Below are 21,875 nucleotides of genomic sequence, written 5' to 3'. Positions count from 1 at the left end.
CTGTCTTGTTAAATGGTTATTCTCCTCAAAAAGAGATTTAAAAAATATATTATGTACACAAATTATACACTTCCATCACTCTTATGTTGTAAAAAAAAATAAGTATGAAAACATTTACTCTTTTTAGCAATACTGACGCACATTCATAGTGGTATGTTGTAAACAGTTGTACCCTCTATTTAAATAGGAATAAACTGCAAAAAGAAACTTATCTAAAGAGAAGATAAAAGATCTGAACAATCAAAACGCAGTTCACCCAGGAAGCAACAGACTTAAATAAATACTGGCAACTTTGAAAATGCCTGCAACTTTGTTCCTAATGGAGAAAACCAGAAAGGACTGAGAGAAGACAGTGAGACACCAGAAGGAGCCAACGCTGTGATAAATGCACCACTATGTGTGAGAGCATACATGGTGCTCATAAGGGGCAAATGAGTTCCTGCGGCAGAGGAAAACAATTTTCTTGTATCAAGGCATTAAGAACACACAAAACATTGATAGTTCCATTTACCCTCTAGTTTTGCTTCCTAAAAAACCAAAAGATAAGGCACCCAAACTCCAAGGAAATTAAGAAACAAACCATGAGAATGGACATCGAAGACCTATGCCGTTAAAGGCACCAAACTCTCCATCTTGCATCAGGACCTAAAAGGTCTGTCCCTCCTGGTGGACTAAACATTTCTTGAGGGTAGGTATCATGACTCACAAACCTTAGCACCCCCTGTGTCACTTAGACACAAAGTGGGTATTTAATAAATACCTGCTGAGAGGAACTAAGTCCCCCCCTTTCATTGAAAAACAGCCTTAGTCATGGTTCATACTTAGAAATCAGCCTTAGTCATGGTTCATACTTAGAAATAAACGTAGCTAACTCAGACATTAGTACAAAGCCAGTTCGTCAAAACTGCTGAAGCATGTTTACCCCTCTATTTATCTTCCAGGTGGAAGCTTGTTATTCCACATGGCAGAATATGAAACCTATGCATAGATACATTTCATTTGAAACATTTTTTTCTCTTCAACTAAAATGATGAGCCCCTACAGGACTATGACTAAAGGGATTAAATTGATTTTCCGGCTGGCAGCTCATTGTGCTAATGTCCTACCTCTATGCCTGGCCAGCTTCACTCTGGATGGGAAACAGTATATTTATCGACATTTCTTCCCCCTGCTGAACCTGACTGAAAATCAAACTGGATGGTCAATGTTCATCCAAATAAATGAACATATGACAGTTCCCTACGGGAAGCTACATTTTAGTTTCAAAGTCTTCTAGGGCTTCAGAAATACAACATTTAAGTAGCAGAAGCTATATAACACCTATGTCAATTTGACTGCTAAAAGTGAAGAATTTAAATACAATGCTTCTTTATATCAGAATATGAAAAAAAGCATCTCTTTATGAAATGTAAGTGTATGTATGTGAACACTTGGATCCAGAAATACATAATTAGGTACTATATTTAATTATTACATTTTGGAAAATGTTAACACACAAAAGTCAACTGCATTTTGAAATAACTCATACTGCTCACTTCTTTATTGTCATTCACCTTTTCTCTGTGGTAGCTGAACGACTCCTTTTAAATTCTATGTACTTCATATCCACTTAAGTCCTCAACAGGAGAGAATTAGAGCTCAAAGATATAGCACTGCTTACTGTTGTTACAGTGCATTTCATTGCAAATAATTCTTTATTTCTGAAGCTATTGTTACTCTGTTTTAAATTTCCTAATCTCAGGATAATACATTTATCCTAATTCCATTAAGGACTGTCATATTTCATAGCACAATCTTATCTTATAATACTACTGCTGAGGCATTTAATCATATATAATGTAATTATGTTTCTGCTGCATTTAATCAATCAAATAATGTAATGCATTTTCTTACAGAAAATATGTGTCCACTTATTCCACCAAGCAATGAACACACTTTATTTCTGAAACACAGCTACTTTGAAAAATAATCTTAAAAAGATATGACCTAGGTGCCTGAGAATCACATTCAGAAAGAGCAACAATATTAGTTGCTAAGAAAAATGGAATAAAATACTATGTTATTTCTTTAGGCTTAAGTACAATAAGTATGGAAAAATGTACATGGAATTTAAAATAATACATTCACTTATTTACTAAATTTCTCTGGGATTCAAAATAGATGTCATTTTTATTCTAAATGGAAGTTTTAATCGTCTATAAGGTTTTTTACAAAATCTTCAATAACTATCAAAATGTAAAAACCTTTCTAACAGTGATCAACAGTGGTACCTTCAGAAGTACAGCAAGGGTGCTATGGGTTTTCATCCTAATTTTTAATGAAAATTCATCCTTACTGGTCACCTGTCTTTTTGGGTTCTGCCCTACAGATCTTGCTCTGTAAGGACTGATTATCAATGATGATTATTATTAATCTGTTTCATTTGAACACCCTATGCAATGTTAACTCTTAACACATCTATTTTATTTCTAGTACACCCTCCGGCCAAAACCACTGACCAATCTTTGTGAGCTCTGGAAATGATAAAGCAGGAAAACTTTGACTTTTAATCTTTTAACAACTCCTCTAAGTTTGTGAAATATTGCCTTTGAGCTTTATGTACCTTATTTGTCCCCTTAAATATCACAGATGATTAAAATCTGAGCATAATATTAATATTCTAAAAGAACTTGAATTTCATATTTGGCAATATTCATATCCCAACTTAATATAACATATTCTAAAATTTTATATTCAGAAGGAACTGATTTTTATTTGAAGAGTGCAGAATTCAAATTTATGGGAATCAAAATATAATTTTACCATCCTATTAACTTTAAAATTGTTAATTCACTTGATATTATTTTAAGCAATTTTCCCTTTTTCTGCTTGAGAAGACAAAAAGGTAAGAAAATGTATCATTTAGAAATATCACAAAACTTATTTCTTCACTTCTATAAATACTATATAAAACAAACCTTTAGAAGGGAAACATGTCATTGTTTTCTTACCCAGGACCATGTTTAGAAGATGTTCACAAATAAAATATTTAAAGTAAGATATTTTAAGTAATTCAATGAAAAACACACACACACACTTTTTATGAATTACATGATATTAACCTTTGGTAACACAGTGTTCTAATAAGCAAGAAATATTTCATGTGCACGCACAAGTTTTAATATTCCTTTCACTAAACGAAGAGCAGGAAGCCAGAGTACAGCTATTTACCGCTGATTTATAAATGAGATGCTAAGAGCTCGTAACAAACAAAAGCCCAAGTGCGTTTAGAAACCTATCTGCATAGCAAAGCATACCAGTTATGTTAATGGGAACCACATCAGCCTGGACCGTCTGGGCTTGCTGTCGCATCTTCTCTTCTGGTGTTGGCAAGGGAAGTGACTTGGTCCAATTTGTTTGAGTATTAAGGTCAGAGAAGTCACTTGAGGTTGGCGTTTTAGGTCTCCTGATGGAAATAAGTCTTTCTTCTTCTGATGAAGAAATAGAACACTGCAGGGGAAAAAGGAAGAAGAGGTATAGCGTGTAAACAGCTGGCAGAAACATTTAAAAACACATTTCTTATTAAAAAAAATTTTTATTTAAACTGATTTAAAGCAACCAAACAAAAAGTCACATTTAAGAAAGAAGCAATGGTTTGCAAGAAAACTGTTCTTCACCTTGAGCTTGACCAGTTACAGATAAACAATTCACACAGTGGCCTTAGTCTCTAAACCACGAGGACTGCAAAAGGTTTTGCTGACCCACAATATCTTTTCAGTTCTTCCTGCTTTTCCTATACTTACTGTGGTCAGAAAGCTTATGGATTTCGTTTACCACAAGGAGCCTAGAGAAACATCATGGCTGGGGCCATCGGTTTCCATTTTTATAAAAATTTTATTTGCTCACAGTAATTTCTAGCCTCATCTTATTTCTTTTAGGCACTGACTTCAAGGAACACTTCTGAAATCATAAGGCTATTGTTACTCAACTGTGTGTGCTCTTCTGAAACCATTTATGTGAAAAAAATCAGTGTGAAATTGTTAAATTCTAAGAAGCTGACTGAAGCTCTCTGCTTTGAGCCTTATCAGAATTCCATGAAAACATTTCTGGCAGGGTCTGTTTTGATACAGATTAACATCCTAACTGGGGAGCCCGTCTTCCATCCTTTTCTTCCCAAACCATCTTAGAAAGCGTAAGCAAGAAACCTGGCAAGCACTTTCTGATGGACTTCACGTGGCTGCTGAGCAGCTGGTTCTTCGACAGAGCAGATCCAAGACCTCAAAAGAAATACAGTGTGCTCACAAACAACAATGATGACCAAATAAGGGTAACTGGCTTTTGTTGGGAAATTGCAGTAACATAAAATAAATGTCTAAGAACGGCCCTTGGAGTTGAAAGCATTTCAACTAACTTCCACTTGTGAAAATAAGGCATTTAAAAGAGTTTTACTTAAGAATAAACAGTCAATGAACCTTTCCAAGGTTCCCCAGGAGTATCTGTGTCACTAACACCCAAGTCAGTTCAGCACTCCGCTCCCCAAACCACAAAGGGGGCTACCCTCCTCACTTCTAATACCATAGCTTTGTTTGCCTATATTCAACCAAAGGGAACCATGGTGTACATTCTCTTTTGTAACTTACTTCTTTCATTCAACATCATGTTTGTGAGGATTCATCTATCTTTAAAAAACAGGCATTGATATCTTTCTGGATTTAATGCAAGTTTCTAAGAGGACACTGGTAAGAAATTTATAGAAATGCGTCAGGTAGAAATTTCAATCACTAAGAAGAACACTGTCACCACTGCTTATTACTATTGGATTCATCTTATTGCAAAATATCTGTTTTTATTCTACAACTACCAGCCCTCCACAAATTTGAAAAAGACTACAGAAGAGCCAACAGAAATGGTTTGGTGTTGGGGACAGGGTCTAGACTAATAATCTGAAGACTGGAGTCCATTCATTCTATCCTTGCTGGTTAAGTGATGTCCAGGCTATTTCTGAACACTAAAGTTTCCTTTGCTATAGGTTTACCTCCTGAATCCCCCCAAAGAGCTACTCTTAAGACTTCTGGTATCTGTGAAAATGTCTATGACAAATATCATGGAAATGAAGGTAATGGTCATAAAACGTGACTTCAGGAAAGCAAAATCATGAATTGACAAGTACCCAATTTTTTCTTTTATTGAAAAAACACTACCAATAATGAAGGTGTTATTTATTTAATAAAATAAATCGTAATTAAATATCTCTATTGTTGACTTTATATTCTTGATACATAAAACATGTAAAATGATATTCAAGTTTCTTTCCCACCAAAGGAAAATGTGAAATAATGTTTGTAATTAAACTGACAAATAAATATAGTCAACTTATGATGAGCATATGTTACTGACATCTGATTATGGTACTAAATTATACCATATCCATTCATGTTTAATCCACTTCTGGGAAAATAGTTACAACTCCTACAGATCCTTGAAAAACAATCAAAGGAATTTTGGGGTCAGCAGCAGTAGCTAAACCAGAGTGATATAAATATATTATTCCAGCCTATTTGCACTTGTAACATTCTTGTTAAATTTGACTTATATATTCTCTACCGTTAAGACACAGATCCACACATACGTACACAAAGTAAATTAAAACTAATTTTATACGAGAATTTCATGAAAGTTTCAGGACACTGAAGAGTGAGTCTCAACCTAGTAAACTGGGTTACTCCATTTTTCTGATGTACACAGAGAAGTAATTTTTCAGGTAATCCTGAAATATGGCACAAGCTTTGAAGGCCATGGGAAGCACATCCTAACAGTGAGAAAAGTAAAGCCGCAGCTTGATGGAGGATAAGTAGCAGGGTGATATCCTGCAGAGAGGGTTCCCTTTTCCATGTGACATCTACCAAGGGAGACGGTGAATGAAGCACTGTCTCACAGTCTGTGTGCATCTCAGTGGTGCTCATCAGTCCCAGTAACCTACTTTGCTTTTAGTTGGCTGACAGCGTCAGGACTGACAACTGATCACAATGAAATAGTCCTTCGGTTTAGTCTTGCTGCCATGGGATAATCACCAGAGATAGCTCCAGTATGACAACTTTCAAAGGTAATCTGTTCTATAAAGTACTCCCTTCATTTGCAAGAAAATTTCCCAAGCACAGCACAGAATAATGTTATATACAAATGTGACTATTATGCAGTGCTTAAACGTACTAACGAAAAATTAAAGCCAGGAAAGTAATGACTTCCAGAACAATCTGACTCCTCTTCCTCCTAGTATTTATAAACACAGCAAAGGGCACAGGAAAAAACCTGCATCTCAACAGTGAACACATCATAATTACTCCAGTAAGGTGGATATTGTAATGCTCTGGTTTATTACGTTAGCCTCTCAACTGGTCTCCATGCTTCTGTCTATGTTGACTACCCTCCCACTCCAAGTCTATTTCTCAGAGGCCAGGGGAGCCTTTTAAAATGTAAGTCTGGGGGCGCCTGGGTGGCTCAGTGGTTTGGGCTGCTGCCTTCGGCTCGGGTCATGATCTCAGGGTCCTGGGATCGAGCCCCGCATCGGGCTCCCTGCTCCGCAGGAAGCCTGCTTCCCTCTCTCTCTCTCTCTCTCTCTGCCTGCCTCTCTGCCTACTTGTGATCTCTGTCTGTCAAATAAATAAATAAAATCTTTAAAAAAAAAAAAATAAAAAAAAAAAAATAAAATAAAATGTAAGTCTGATCATGTTGCTCCTCTGCTCAAGGCCCCCATCATCCTTACTATGACCTTCAAGGCCCTACGTGATCTGCCATTGTCCCTCTGCTATCTCTGAATCTCCTGCTATTCTATCCCTTATCCTACTCCAGCCACACCAGCCTTTCCATGCACTTTCTTGTACATATCATGTACACTTCTGCCTGCCTCAGGGCCTTTGCAACTGCTGCTCCCATTTGCTGACGTGCTCTTCCCTTAGACATCTACAGCTTATTTTTCTTCGGGTGTTCATTCAAGAGTCCCCTTCTTGTTGAGGTCTTACTTCTTCAGTATCCCTAAAATTTTAACTGCTCCCCAATATTTTGTTTCTCCCCTCTCTGTTCTTTCTCTTTAGCACATATCACTTGTATCCATAAATTTCAGTTACTCATCTTGTTTATCTCTCCCATGAGAATGTAAGCTCCATGAAGCTTTAAATCAGAACTGCATGGAGAACCCTTGAAGAATTTTCGCTAACAAAGGGTCACCCTTTAGTAACTGATTGCTACATGCCTTGCTCTGGGTTGCAGGCTTTAAAGAAATTGGTACCTCATTTTCATCTTTAGAGCATTAGCCTCATTTTATAAATAAGGATATGGAGCAAGGTAAGTTTACTTTTGGGAACTACACAAGTGAACAACCGGGATTAGAATCCAGAATTGACCCCTCAAAAGTCTCGTAAACAGTGTAAAATATCAACCCGGCAATATTTGCAGTCAATTACTGGGTTGTCTGATCCAAAGATAAAAATCTCGGGGCGCCTGGGTGGCTCAGTGGGTTAAGCCGCTGCCTTCGGCTCAGGTCATGATCTCAGAGTCCTAGGATCGAGTCCCGCATCGGGCTCTCTGCTCGGCAGAGAGCCTGCTTCCCTCTCTCTCTCTGCCTGCCTCTCCATCTACTTGTGATTTCTCTCTGTCAAATAAATAAATAAAATCTTAAAAAAAAAAAAATCTCCATTTGTGTCTCTTATTTAAGAACAAACCTTTTGCAAATCTATAAAAGCCCCCAAGTGTGGTATAATAAAAGAAGTACTATTCCCCAGAGTGAAACACTAAACATCAGCACCCTGGCTCTGTCATCTAGTAGTTGTAGGTTTTGAGCCACTCAAACTCCCTGTGTTCATAAGACAGTAACTCCAAGAGCTTCACCACGCTTCATATTAATGGAATCCCTCAATATGGACTCAATTATTTTTCTAAACATTGAGTTTAAAGTTGGCTTGCTTTCAGAACTTAAATGCAGATTTTAGACATGTCCACTGGTCAATAATGTGCATCAACTCCCCATATCTTAGTCCTGGAAGGAATGGAGAGTCACAAATGAACCAAGAAGCCACCATTATCTTGTACCAAAATACTTAATTTAGAAAAGGAAGTCACCAGCCACCCCAGCACTTGTTTTGCAGATTTTGGATGCTGCAAACCTACATTTCAGAGACTACTAGCCCTGTCTGGAAATCAGACAAGCTCCCACCAGATGGACAGTGGAGCCTGAAATATGATGTCTTTGGCAGTTGGCCAAGTTATCAAAAAGTGAGCTTAACTGTGAAATCATAGACTAGCCCAGGCTGCTGCTGCTGCTTCTTTTTGTTTTTTTTTTCTGTTATGCTCTTAGAAATTAGAAACTAGAATTATAACCAGAGCTAAATTTAGCACTCATGTAGCAATTATTACATGAAAATACAGAACAGATTAAACTATACAAAGCATTATTTAAGAGAATATCAACATGTAATCCACTCATTTTTGTAGGACACTTATTCAGTCTTTGGCGACTTTCTTCCCAGAATTACATCTCTCTTTACTTTTGGTTTTCAAGATTTTAGATGGTTTCATAAGGTGTCAAAACTTCTGCAGTCTTTTTTGGCTTGTGCTTCCTCTACCCTTAGTGTATTCAGACAAAAAAGAACCGGACTTAATTCTGTTCTCTCCTATTTTTCTTTCCCCCTCTGGACTAACAAGAACCAAAAAAGAAGTGATGGTAGACATGGATCCACACAGAAACACAGTTCATGGTTCATCCAACAACTTCCATGACGGCCCAGTAGTGGTGACCATGTCCACATTATTAAATAACTGTCTTCCTTTTCTCCCAGTCAGTGTATTATTCCATTTACCACAAAGCTAGCCCCTTTATCAATGTTATCTATTGAGTTAAAATACTGTGGATTTCAACTCTTGCATTAAGTGGTCTTTCCCTTAAAATAACAGAAGATACTTAATTAGAACATAAATGTTTAAAATCATTCAGCATTTTTTAATCTTTTAATTTCCATAAATGATATATATAAAGTATGTAACATAATATAATGACTATATCAGAACTTACTACCAACCCATGACTTACATAAAATATTACCAATAACCGCATCTACCTCCATGTTCCTCCTTGCATCTCCCAAGGTAACCCCTCTCCAGAGCTATGCACTAATCATCCCCTTACTTTTTATGATATGTGTACAAACAGGTATAAATTACATCTTTATATTTGCTTTGGCTTTAATAAAAATGGTTTCATTCTCTGTGTTGTGTTCTTATGTTTCTAAGACATAAGAACACTGTTTTTGTGTGAGCCTACAATTCACTCATTTTCGGGCATACACTCCATTCCAATGCCATATTTATCTATTCACTCTTTTATCGATGAATAATTGGGTTGTATAAGCTGTTCTTTCTGTCATCTCAACAATTCAGAACGCCCAAAGAGAAAGAGGTGAGGAGGAAAAGGCTGACATGGCTAACACTCAATTCCCCCATCCACTCCCCATGGGAGGGAAAGCAGGAGCTCTGGAGCCACAGATCTGGATTTGAATCCTGGCTCACTTTTAAGGATGCTGAGGGTGTTCACTGTCATGACTGTGATGGGCTCATGTGTATTAACATATGTCAAAACTTGTTAAATTGTATAATTTAAATATGTGTATTTATTTTACATAAATTGAATCTCAGTAACACTGCTCTAAAAGAGAGATTTCAGTTTCAGTATCTTAAAACTATGTGATCTGAAGCAATGATATCATCTCCCCAAAATACAGTTTCTTCATCTGTGATTGTGTATAATCCAAGCTACCTCTTGTGGCTGCAGTAAGTACTAAATAGATTCACATACAGCATTAAGCCTAGTCTTTGGCTCCTCAACTTCTCCGCATGCTGGCACTTGGTTCCATATTGGGAGATGATAGAAATATCAACAAGACAGGAATGCTGTGTCCCCATTTAGAGGGGAAGGCAGACGTGAAGAGAGCCTTATTCCAGTGTAATGGGATGTTTACAATAAGAGAAACTGGGACAAGTTACTAGAGACACCCTCACTGGTCTGAATGCATAAAGGCCTGGAAAAATAACCGTCCCCAGTCCTCTCATTCTTGTAAGACACAGAGTAACAAGGTGTCCCAAATTGTAGCGCACTGAACACATGAAACTAGCAGACTCCTCTGTGTTCCCACAGTGCCCTGAAATGATTCACACAGAGATGCCCTGACATGACAGCATCTAGAGGTATCATGGGTTTTTTCCAGACCATAAACCACCTGAGGCCAGGTACTATGTGTATGTACTGAGCCCAAGGAGCACATAAACGGTTAAAAAAAAAAAATCCAAAAATCATGAATGAATGAGTATCAGACAAGTCAATAGTAGAATGAAAAATAACAATAGCAGGCATAATGAGAAGAAATTTGGTTCATTTAATAACCTCGCCCTTTTGTTTCACCAACATAGCACAAGGAAAAGGAAATGGAGTATAAAGTAAGAGGCCTTGCACTCATGTCTTCCCTGACACACTCTAGCCACGTGCTCCTAGGAAAGTAAGTAATTTCATAAATTCTGAGTCTCAGACTTCAGATCATTAAAATGATAGTAATGATTACGAAACACTTCTTTCACAGGAGTTCCCATGGAAAAAGAGATACACTGTGTAAAAAGTTTGGAAAATGTTCTAAAATGTTGTACCATTATTATAAAGTTAATACGAGTATGATCGCTAGTAGCTCTACTTGGCGATAACCTACAAAGACAAAACCACCAGAATTTTTTTAGTAGCTGCTCAAACCTCTCAAATTCATTGCTTTAGGCAAGCAATTCTAGGTGGGTGGAATAAGAGACTGAGGATGGCTGGGAGAGTGGCCAAATGTCACTGTCCATGAGGTCATTTTCTTTCAAGTCTGGTTGAAAAATCAAGCAGTTTAAGGATACTGTACTAATCATTACTTGAGCATATTCTGTGTGCCAGGCACCAGCTAAGAATTCCATAAACCTTAATTCATTTCAACCTCACCGCATCCCTCTCCAAGGTAGATAAGGTAGCCATGTAATTTACTATCAAAGCCAGAATTCCTTGGAAAGTGAAAGGGGGTGCTCTGAATAATTATACACGCTAGCAGCTGTAAACCAGTCCTGTCCTGAGCAAACCACAACACAGGGCTTATAACTCTTTATAGTGTGGAAACTGAAGCTCATGGAGAGAAGCAATTTATGTAAGACTACTCGGCTTCAACAGGTGGAAAAGCCACCCCAAATCAGTGTTCTCAAGCATCATGTGATGTAAGATTCCCACCTGTGCACTTACAGAGCAAGGCTCCTGTCCTATTGTCTTCTTCAAAGTCTTTCTTTGATTTAACTATGCCTCATCAATGAAGACTAAAACAGAACCTGAGATGCCAGTTCAAAGAATAACAGGAAATGGAAACTCTGGGGTTCTATCAATACTATTAAAGCCAACCTTTTATTGCTATAATCCCAGTCTAATTTATGTGTTTGGGGGTTAATTTTACACAAGAGATTGAGTAACCCATGACTGACATCCTTTCTGTTGAGACAATGGGGCCTCTATGAATGTTTCCCTGATGCAGTGAGCCTATCATCAAATACAACCTCCAACAATGGCAGTTGAAGAAATGCCCTATCAACTCACAGGAAATGTTTTGGCATCTCTAACTGAACTTCCTTCAAATACCTGAAAAACCTGTTCGGTAGTACTTGGTACACACTGAAAACTGAACACACAAAAACCTTCAAGACTTCAACAGTACTAAAGCAATGACTACTCTCTGATTTCACAGTTGAAAAAAAAAAAAAGGTATTTTGTGAGATTTCTAAAACCCTTTGCAGACAGCATTTTTCAATCAGCAGGTTTATATATAACCTCTATCACTGGAAATATTTTAATTATTTTTCTTGTTACACTTTGAAAGATACATATGGGTATCGTTAGCAAAACACCATTCCTTACACCAAGAACCGGAGTCTTACTTAATGTTTTGCATTAGGATACACTGTAGAATAAATAATTCTCTAGAATAAACACCCAGAACACATGTCCCCTAGGTTTTCTGTCCTAATTTAGGTATTTAGCCTTTACCTTATTAGTAATACTCATTTTAGAAGAGTGCTACCATCCTGGGCATGTAATAAATGCTTCATATGGTTGAATGCAAATTAGATGCTTTTCACTCTATATGCTTCTTTCAATGTCAGAGTATTTGCAGCCTAAAGCACTTGTTAAAGTCTATGTAGTCCACTGTTCTCACCAAACGGTTTACCGAGGAAAATACAAACCAAAGTATTTCCCTGAATTTTCCCTCACATTGATGTCTACATAGTCTGTATCTAAAATAACCCCAACTGTCAGAGTGACTTTTAAGAACACGAACTGAACTTAAGGGTCTTGTTCTTAACACGGAAACCATAAACTTCTGGCTGGGAGCCCCTTTTATAGTTACTGGACTCCCATTGGATTTTAAATGCCAACTTGGTCATATACTATAAAGATTTAGGTCTCCTGGGGCGCCTGGGTGGCTCAGTGGGTTAAAGCCTCTGCTTTCAGCTCAGGTCATGGTCCCAGGGTCCTGGGATCAAGCCCTGCATAGAGCTCTCTGCTCAGCAGGGAGCCTGCTTCCTCCTCTCTCTCTGCCTGCCTCTCTTCCTGCTTATCTCTATCAAATAAATAAATAAAATCTTAAAAAAAAAAAGATTTAGGTTTCCTGTTGAACTTTATATTCTATATTTAACATTCTGTCCCACTGGTCTGTATACCCAGGTTCCACACTGAGTCATTCCTGACTCTTAAATACTCGGTGAGGCCAGTTCTCCTTTCTTAGTGCTCCTGGACCTTACAGCTTTCCTAGCTTTGACCCTTAAGATTCAGCCTCTCTGGTTCTCTCTTCTCTCCCTCCTCTTCCCATCCCCCAAATTGACTCTAAACCAAACCAAAACTAAACTAGTCAACTTCTTATTGGTATTGTGTTAATTTTATAAATTAACTTGGACAGAAATGAGTTTTTTGATACTGAGTCCTCTAAGGGCATAAGTCTTTTCATTTATTCAAATCTTGTGTTCTTCTACAGTATTTAAAATTTTTTGCACAAAAATCTTACATTTTTATTAATTTATCCCTACTTGGTCTGCTAGCACAACTTAAGATTTTTCCTACATCTTATTACTTTCTTTTGTAGATATGAAAATTATTGATTTCTATACATCAATTTCATACCTTACTCTGTCACTGAATTCTACTATTGATTGCAGTTTCAAATTTTTATTTTCCTGGATTCACCAAGTATACAGACTTACCGTGTACAAAGAATGATAATATCATCTCAGGCTTTCCTATTTTTGAGCTTCTTCTTCTATACCTTTTCTAATCGTTCTGGCTAGTTTTCCCCAATAATAGTGATAGTGAATGTGCTGTCTTATGCCTCACTCTAACAAGAATGGCTCATTAAAAATCATGTTGGATTTGGTGACAATGCAGATACATTTTAACTTATGAGTATCTACTTGGTCCTATATTATAGGTTTTTTTTTTTTTTTTTTAAATCAAGAATGGCTATTGCATTGTATCAAATACCTTGTCAGTATTTATGGTTTTGACCTGATTTTTCTCTTCAATATGATTGCCATGTGATTAGACTAACCAATACTGAAGATCCTTGCATTATTAATGGGATAAATCCAGGTTGATTTTTTAGTTATTTGTCTTGTAATGAGCTGTTAGATTATGTTTCTTAACATTCCACTTATGACTTCCAATGACAATATTTGTGAGTGAGACTGGCCAGCTGATTTTCTGCTTTGTGTAGTCTTTGTCAGGTTTGGCCTCAAGGTTAAGCTAATTCACTAAAAACAAACAAACAAACAAACAAACAAATACCCACCACACACCATATTCTTTTTCTTTGCTCTGCGAAAGTTTCAAGCATTGGATTTACTTACTCTTTAAAAGCTTTAATAGAACCTTCTCTACGAAACCATCCAAGCTTGGTGCTTTTCACAATTTGGTCCTTTTCTTTTTTTTTTTTAATGGACTTCATTTTTCTACCCAGCTTTATCAATATACAATCAACATAGAACATTGTGTAAGTTTAAGGTATAAAATGTGATAATTTGATATATGTATAGACTGCAAAATGATTGCCACAAGAAGATTAGTAAATCCATCCATTACCTAACATACTTATCTTTTTTTTTTCCGGTCAATCCCATCTGAATTTTTGATAAAATTTCTCTATTTTTAAAAATAGAAATCAGTCTGTTAAAATACTCCCTTTCTAGAAGTTCTACAGTTAGACTGGATACATTATGTAAATTTGAAAATCAGTTTCATCTAACAAAAGATGGCATATATAACTTTTGTTATAAATACATAATCCCAAAGTGCTCTGCTTCAAAAATATGTTGGTGACTTCCTAAGAACTCTGCAATAAAAGCTAACTCCTTCACTTAGCATGGCCATCCTGTGATCCCAACTCAGTCTCTCTCCACCACTATCCCAGTAAACACTCTTGGTGAACTCAAGACAATTAGAGAGCTAATCCATCTTTTCCCTGCCTTGGTCCTTTACCACCTCACTTCCAAAATACCCCTACCACCCAGTCTCAGAAACATGCCCTCGACTTAATCATTACATAACGTCAGATGTGAGGTCTTAGTAGTGGTTCAATCATTGGTAATTCTATAGAATTTACTTACAGTGGGAGAATAAAAAAAAAAAAATCAGGAAAGTTCTCAACATTTTTCACTTAAGCATCTAGGGGAATGGAGTTATGGTTTACCGAGCTGGGGAAAACTATGAGAGGAGCAAGTAGGGTTGGGAGAATCACATGCTAGGATTTGGGAAATCTGAGATGCCCATAAGACATTTAGGTGGGAATGTATAGTAAGCAGAAAAATATATGAGTCTGGACTAGCAATAGAAATTTAGGAAACTTCAGTGCATGGAACTTAAGGTCATGGGACTCAATGAAATCACCCAAGGAGTGAGCGGGTTTCAGAGGAGCAGAATTACACCACGGTTCAGACACATGGAAGAGCATCCAATAAATGACTGAGAAGCAATGGATCACGAGCGATGAGGCAAACCAGAGTGTGTGGTCTTCTGAAAGCCAAGCACAGAAAGTATTTTAAGAACAAAAGAATAGTAAACTATGTCAAAGGCCACTGAGAGGTTGAATCAGAGGAAGGCTGAGAACTCACTATTAGATCTGGCAAGGTAGACGTGATGATTAGACTTAACAGGAGTAATTTCAGTAGCGTGGTGGGGATAAAAGCTTATTCGGAGGGGGTTCAAAGGAGACAGGCAGTATTGATAGCAAGTCTAGACAGTTCCTTGGAGAAGTTCTTTAAAAGAACTGGAAAACATGGCAGAATTTGGAGGGGGATGAAAGGTCAAAGGAGGGTTCCATCAAGATGAAAGAAAACACAGCATGTTCAAATAATGATGGTTATGATGCAACAGAGAGAGAAAACTGATTAGGTAAAGGGGAGAGGGGTAAACTGCAGTTATGAAGTCCTTGAGAAGTTGGTCTTAATCATTCCACTGAAAAACGACTGAGTCTTCACTACATGCCAAACCCAAATCTAGGTAGGCACTTGGGATACAACAGCGTAGAAAGCAGCAAAGACTATTCACCCATTACAGTGGCAGGAAAGGGCGAGTAGATGGTGGACCAGATGCAAGCAGTTCAATAGGTCTGGTTGTGAAAGGATATACTTTGGACTGTGCGCCCCCCACCCCCTGCCCTCACCCCACCCCCCACCCAGTGTAGTAAATACCAAAGACAGTAAGTATCTGAGAGTAAAGTAGAGAACATGGTGTTTGGAGATTTGAGAAGAAGGTGTGAAATATAATTTGGTAGAGTGGAAGAATGAATGATGAGCTGGTATGGTAGGACTGCTGCCACGTTAGGTTCGAGGTCAGGAATTTCCAGTACAGCTAGCTTATAGATGCTGGTGTTTTCCTCTAGTCTTGTTCAGCTAACCAGGCTTTAGTACAGAGCAGGGGTAGAGCCGCACGAAACTGGGGGAAGGAGGGATTTCTGTAGGAAACTGGCAGAAGGGGAGAGGGGCCAGGAGAGGTGAAAGTGTATGCAAAGAAGAGAATGTTAAGTGTGGGCCATGAAATCTAAGCAGAGGAAGATGACTGATGACATGAAGAGGGTAGGGTCGGTGGAAGAGAATTTCTCAAGGGTCATATAATTTTTGAAATGGGATTCAAGGAAGGAAGGAAGGGAGGGAGGAAGGAAGAAACGACACTCTAGAGGGATCAAGCTGGAAAGACAGTAAAGGAAATTATCCCTGACTTTTCTTTTTCTTGTAATTTCAGGAAATTCTATAGGATCCAAAATAAAATAAAATAAAGCTAGAATCAGGGTACCTGGGTGGCTCAGATGGTTAAGCATCTGCCTTCAGCTCAGGTCATGATCTCAACGTCCTGAGATCAAGTCCTATGTTGGGCTCCCTCCCTTTTCCCATTTTCTCTCTCTCTCTCAAATGAATAAATAAAATCTTAAAAAATAAAATAAAATAAAATACTATCACTGTCACCCTGGACCCAGCCCACATCATCTCTATCTTTGCCAGGATTACTGCAATGGCCTAGTGACTTGTCTCTCTAATTCCATCTTCAACTCTCCACAGTCTTATTGCCATATAGTAGCTATTCTATTAAATAGCAAATCAGATCATGCTACTTTCCACCTCAGTTCCTCCAGGACCTCCCCATCTCACCTAGGAACAACAAATCCAAAGTCCTCACCGTGCCCAATCCAGCCACTCTGGTGGTATCTGTCTATTTCCCCCACAGGAAAACCATATTACTGTCTCCAGGCCTTTGCACTTACTATCTCTTCTTCCCAAAGACAGTCACATGCGGTGTTCCTACACTTCATTCTGAGGTCTACTCTAATGACACCCTCAGACAGCCCTTCTTGGACACTCAATCTAAAAATAGCAGCCCTGTCACTCTAAAACTCTCCTTACTACTGTTGTATTTTTCTTCTTAACATGTATCACCACTCTGTGCTCTATTCGCTTACTGCTGTTCTCCCTTTGATGACAGGGACTTTGTCTTTTTCACCTGAGGGGTCGGCAGAACCTACAAGGTTGCTTGCTTTGTTGGAGATGCTGCGTAAGTATTCGTTGAGTCAATGAATGAATGAGAGAAGCTTTTTAAAAAGATCTCAAGAGAGTGATCTTATTCCACTCCCCACTTTCTAGATATGGAAACGAATGCCTGGAAGGCCCAAGTGATACGTCCGAAGGAAGCCAACAAGTGGCAAAGCTAAAACGTGAAATGAGTCTCCAAACTCCCAGGATACCACCCTCTCTTAATTTCACCTCTTAGAATCTCCCTTTCTTGCCACTGACACAGCCACTCTTTTGGTCTAGTCCTCGGTATGTTTTGCCCACTGCAACCGCCCTATGACTCTTCCCCTTGCATATCCTTACCCTCTCCTCAACCCTTCCCCACTTCCCACTGCCAAGCCAGAAAAATTTCTCTTTCACCTGCTACTATATGACAAACACTTCCTGCAGTAGGTAATATGTAAAAACCTTTTTATTCAGGCTATTCCCTACCAGAGAGCTGTAACTTCCTTGAGGCCAAGTACAGATACCTTACTAATCATTGCCTTTTGCAATATCTGGTATATGTCATATATTCTTAAGAAACATTTATTGCATCAGCTGCTCTACTCCATGGAATGCTCTCTGAGATTTCTGCCTGGATCACTCTTTTCATCCCAATCACCTCTTTGCTCAGGAAGGCTTGCCCTTTTCATTTGCAACAGCAACCTCCCCTCTGTCTCATTCTGCTTTATTTTCCTCCAGAGTTCTAATACAGCATCACTGCTAACTTACTCGTGTCTCACTGTCAGATCAACCACTCCTAAGGGCAAGGATTTCTTCTGCTTGCTTCATTGTTATGTCTCCAGCATCTACAAGAGTCCCTGGCACACAGGACCTGAGTAATAGTTAACTTGAAAATGAATTGTAAGTCTGTGCTTAAAGTAGTTAGGTTTAGGAACACACTGAGGAGGGATAAAGGAATATGTCCCAGTGACTACCAATGATGGCTGAGCCACATAGAGACTTCCGTGCATCATTGTGATTTGGTGAGCAGTGAGCGGAGGGACACAGATTTTTAATAAGGACTCCTGATTCAGGGTATGTACTTAGTAGTGACTGTTCTAGAAATAACTGTTGAATGAATGAGCCAGCAACATAGCCCATCATGCACTAGGCACTGTGTGGGGTACACATCAATCAAACCTTCTTCAATGGCAGCTACTTCAGCACTATTTGCGGGGTCAGGGGGGTGGGGGAGGGAAGGACCCATAGAAGTGGCAGAAAAAGCACAATGACCTACAAAGGTTAATTTCCACACCAATTTTAGGACTTTTGTGACTGAAAGCAATACTGGATCTTGTTGACTTATATATAGTTAATTAAAAAAAAAAAAAAAAAGCAAATGGTCTGGCACAGAACACTGTAATTAATCCAATACCTATGAATAAACAAAAAGTGGAGAATGTGCTCCAAGACCATCAAATTGGATGTGCAACAGTGAGAGGCAAGTGGCTTTTTGGATGTTCCGTGGAACCAAGAAGTTACAGAAGTTAATGCAACACTGAATGATATAGTCTAACTGAGAACGGGATGGAGGGCAGAAGGGAAGGAAGGAAGCAATTTTTTTTTTTTAAAGGAAGTCAGTTTGTTAACATGATGGAATAGTTTGTTAGTGGATGTTTAATTAATATATAATCATTCATGATTAATACATTATATAACTTGGTATTTATTTTATTCTCAAAAAATTTCTTACATTGAGAAGACATTCAGGCCTGATAATTTAAAAAATTCTGAACATACTTCTACTTAGTTCTATATATTTAAGAAAAAAAAAGCTCTCTTTAAATATCACTAACAGTATATTCTAAGGATGTCAAAAACACTTAAACCCAAAGGCATTTAGCAGTAAAGGAAGGTAAGGTTTAAAAGCAACTATGCACTTTTATGAGGGTCCAAGCATAGGAAGGCCGAGAGTCCAGACACTGTGATGGAGCCTATAACCCAGAGGGGGTTTTCAGGGAGCCCCCGAAACAGTTCACCTTCCCGCACACACACCAGCGAAGGCTCCTCTGCTGTTCCCATGCCTCCATTTTACAGAAGCAGCATTTGGCCCTAAGAAGAGTTCTAAGGTTCCACAGCCAAACTCTGGTTTCCGCTCTAGTGGATCCTAGGGCTACCAAGTCACGTTACGGTCCTTCTTACACTTAATAGGATATGTCATATGTCATGTCCTATCATCTAAAGGATGACATTTATGTATATATTCTTTCCCATATTATCATTATCTGCTGACTCACGTGTAGTGTGACAGGTGCCTTGTGTTCTCAGAGATAAGGATTTTTTACTTTCTCCACACATTTGGGAGACAGCTGCTCAAAGGGGCCCATTGCAATGCACACAGGAATAGAAACTCATCCACAGACAAGACTTCCCTCAGATGTGAGCATCATCCTAAGTAACCAGCTGTGTGAGAATTTAGAAACTCCAATTCCACTTTCCCAAAGGCCTTTGGATGTCGTCTCCATAATGTCAATTTGCTACCAAGGGACTCTACGCTCCTAGATACTTACATAATCAGACTGCACCCAAACCGCTCTGCCTAATAACTGGGTCCCACTCTAAACTCAATTTTCTTCCTTTTAGCATCAGTAAAAGGCTGAAGTGTATCTGAATAAAGAAAGACAAATCTCACAGGTGGGGAATTTGGGGAGATGCCAGTCAAAAGGGTACAAGCCTTTAGTTATAAGTTGAATAAGCTCTGGGAATCTAATGTACAGCACAGTGACTACAGTTAATACTACTGTGTTGTGTACTTAAGATCCAAGAAGAGAGTAAAATTTAAGGATTTTCACCATATGCAAAAGAAACTATGTGAGGTGACAGGCATGTTAAACACATACGTATGCCCCTGACATCAGGGGCACCTGGGTGGCTCAGTCAGTTAAGCATCTGCCTTTGGCCCAGGTCAGGATCCCAGGCTCAGGGGAAGCATGCTTCTCCCTCTCCCTCTGCCCTGCCCCTGCCACTTGTGCTCTCTTGCTCACACACTCTCGAATAAATAAATAAAATCTTAAAAAAAAATAAAATAAAATTATATATATATATATATATATATATATATATATATGCCATATCATCACACTTTAAATACATATAATTATTCTGTCAATTATAATTTGAATAAGCCTGGAAAAAAAATTTAAAAGAACAGAAAAAAATCCTGACTAATTCATCTTCTAATTTCTATTTTTCTTACTCATGTCAGTGAGAGAAAAATAAAAAGTTCTAAAATTAAAAACCAGATCAATTTTGAAGTAGCTGCTTTTCCTATCAGAGTAAGAGAACTTCTTTGTGTATTTTAAGTCCCAAAGAACAAAACTAATGTGCGAAAATATTTTTAAAGGAACAGGAAAAAAACATTCTCAACAAGCAAACAAAAAAAACCACCTGGGGTCCCATCACCACCAGAAGACTAAAACATTATGGTAGTACTCTCCCATTTTTAGTTATCTGTTATCCACCCTTTTTTCTGATGTTATTTATTTGTGGAAACACAATAAACTTTGAATAATGTTCCCTAAACAGGAACACATTTATATATTGACCTAATTCTGCTGATATTTCTTAGATTAATTAAAAGTGGTTTCTAAACCAAAACATGTCCAAATTCTAAGTCCACAGTACTAAATAAAGTGAAAAAAAAAAGAAAAGAAAAGAGAAGAAAAGGGAAAAAAAAACCCACAAACATTTAAGTCAAAATTGCCCTACATTTTTATTCTTTCATAGGCTTCTATTACTGAGAAAATATATTTGTCTTAAGTAGTCTGCACTTACCATAAGAGATGGCATGAGAAAAAGGACCACGCATATGAAACAGCATCTCTACAGTGAACTGATGGGTGCCGTAATATTAAAGGGCTCCCTCTATTCAATCTTTCTGAAAAACACCGACCACTTGTGAAACAGCGGCATTTGCCTGTTGTACTTCGAGTTTTTTTTTTTTTTTTTTAATTTGACTGGGTTCTTAAGTCATATGAAAAACCTAAACAACAAAAATAAGACTTTTCATTTTTTTTCTATCCAAAAGAGAATATTCAAATATACTGATTGTGATCTTTTAATGAGATTCTTAAATCCTGACCTTATCTTTTCAAACAAATTGTAGACTAATTTTAAAGTTGCAAAAAAGTTGCAATGATAGCACTGAGAACCCCTTGTGAACCCTTTAACTAGCTTCTCGTATTGTGGATGTGTTACATAATCATGGCACCTTCGTCAAAATTAGAAAATTAATTTGGGATAGTATTGTTAACTGAAACCAGATTTTATTCTGATTTCACCAGTTTTTCAACTTAGGTCCTTTTCCTGTTCTGAGACCCAATTCAGGATCCCACGTTGAACTGGGAAGGCTTACCTTTTGATCTGTTTCTTCATCTTCATCCTGATAATCATCACAGAGTGGGCTGGCATTGGCTGCAAAGGTGGGTCCCTGGGAGTAGTACTGAGAACTTCGGTAGCCATCCCGCCTCAGTTTGTCACATTCTACAGAGTGGCCACGGAGGGGAGAAAGAGCATTAAAAAATGATTTGTTTACTCCTCTTTCTTTACCTTTTCTAGTAATATCTGCCCTAAGTATAAGATGCCAAAGAAACACTATTAATAAAGAAAATGATGATAAAAACAACTAAGAGTGGAGCCTGGGGCTCAGTCAGTTAAGCATTCAGCTCTTTTTTTTCTTTTAATTTAATTTTATTTTTTCAGTGTTCCAAGATTGTTTATGCACCACACCCAGTGCTCCATGCAATACGTGCCCT

The 21,875-nt window shown here is 38.0% G+C and overlaps 1 protein-coding gene across 6 annotated transcripts in view; it reads right to left on the bottom strand.

Moving 5' to 3' along the window:
- NHSL1 (NHS like 1) overlaps positions 1-21,875 on the bottom strand; it is a 231,354-nt gene that overhangs the window by 17,951 nt on the left and 191,528 nt on the right. For all 6 annotated transcript variants that reach the window (XM_059177425.1, XM_059177427.1, XM_059177428.1 and 3 more), the window contains exons 3-4: positions 21,476-21,603; positions 3,297-3,489 (exon numbers count right to left, since the gene is read on the bottom strand). In XM_059177425.1, the coding sequence (XP_059033408.1) occupies positions 3,297-3,489; positions 21,476-21,603 (321 nt within the window). The remainder of the gene's footprint in view (positions 1-3,296; positions 3,490-21,475; positions 21,604-21,875) is intronic.

The sequence above is a fragment of the Mustela lutreola genome, chromosome 6 (genome assembly GCF_030435805.1).
Source record: "Mustela lutreola isolate mMusLut2 chromosome 6, mMusLut2.pri, whole genome shotgun sequence".
Lineage (NCBI taxonomy): Eukaryota > Metazoa > Chordata > Mammalia > Carnivora > Mustelidae > Mustela > Mustela lutreola.
Note: the sequence above shows the minus strand (reverse complement) of the source record. Positions and strands in the feature narration are given on the sequence as shown.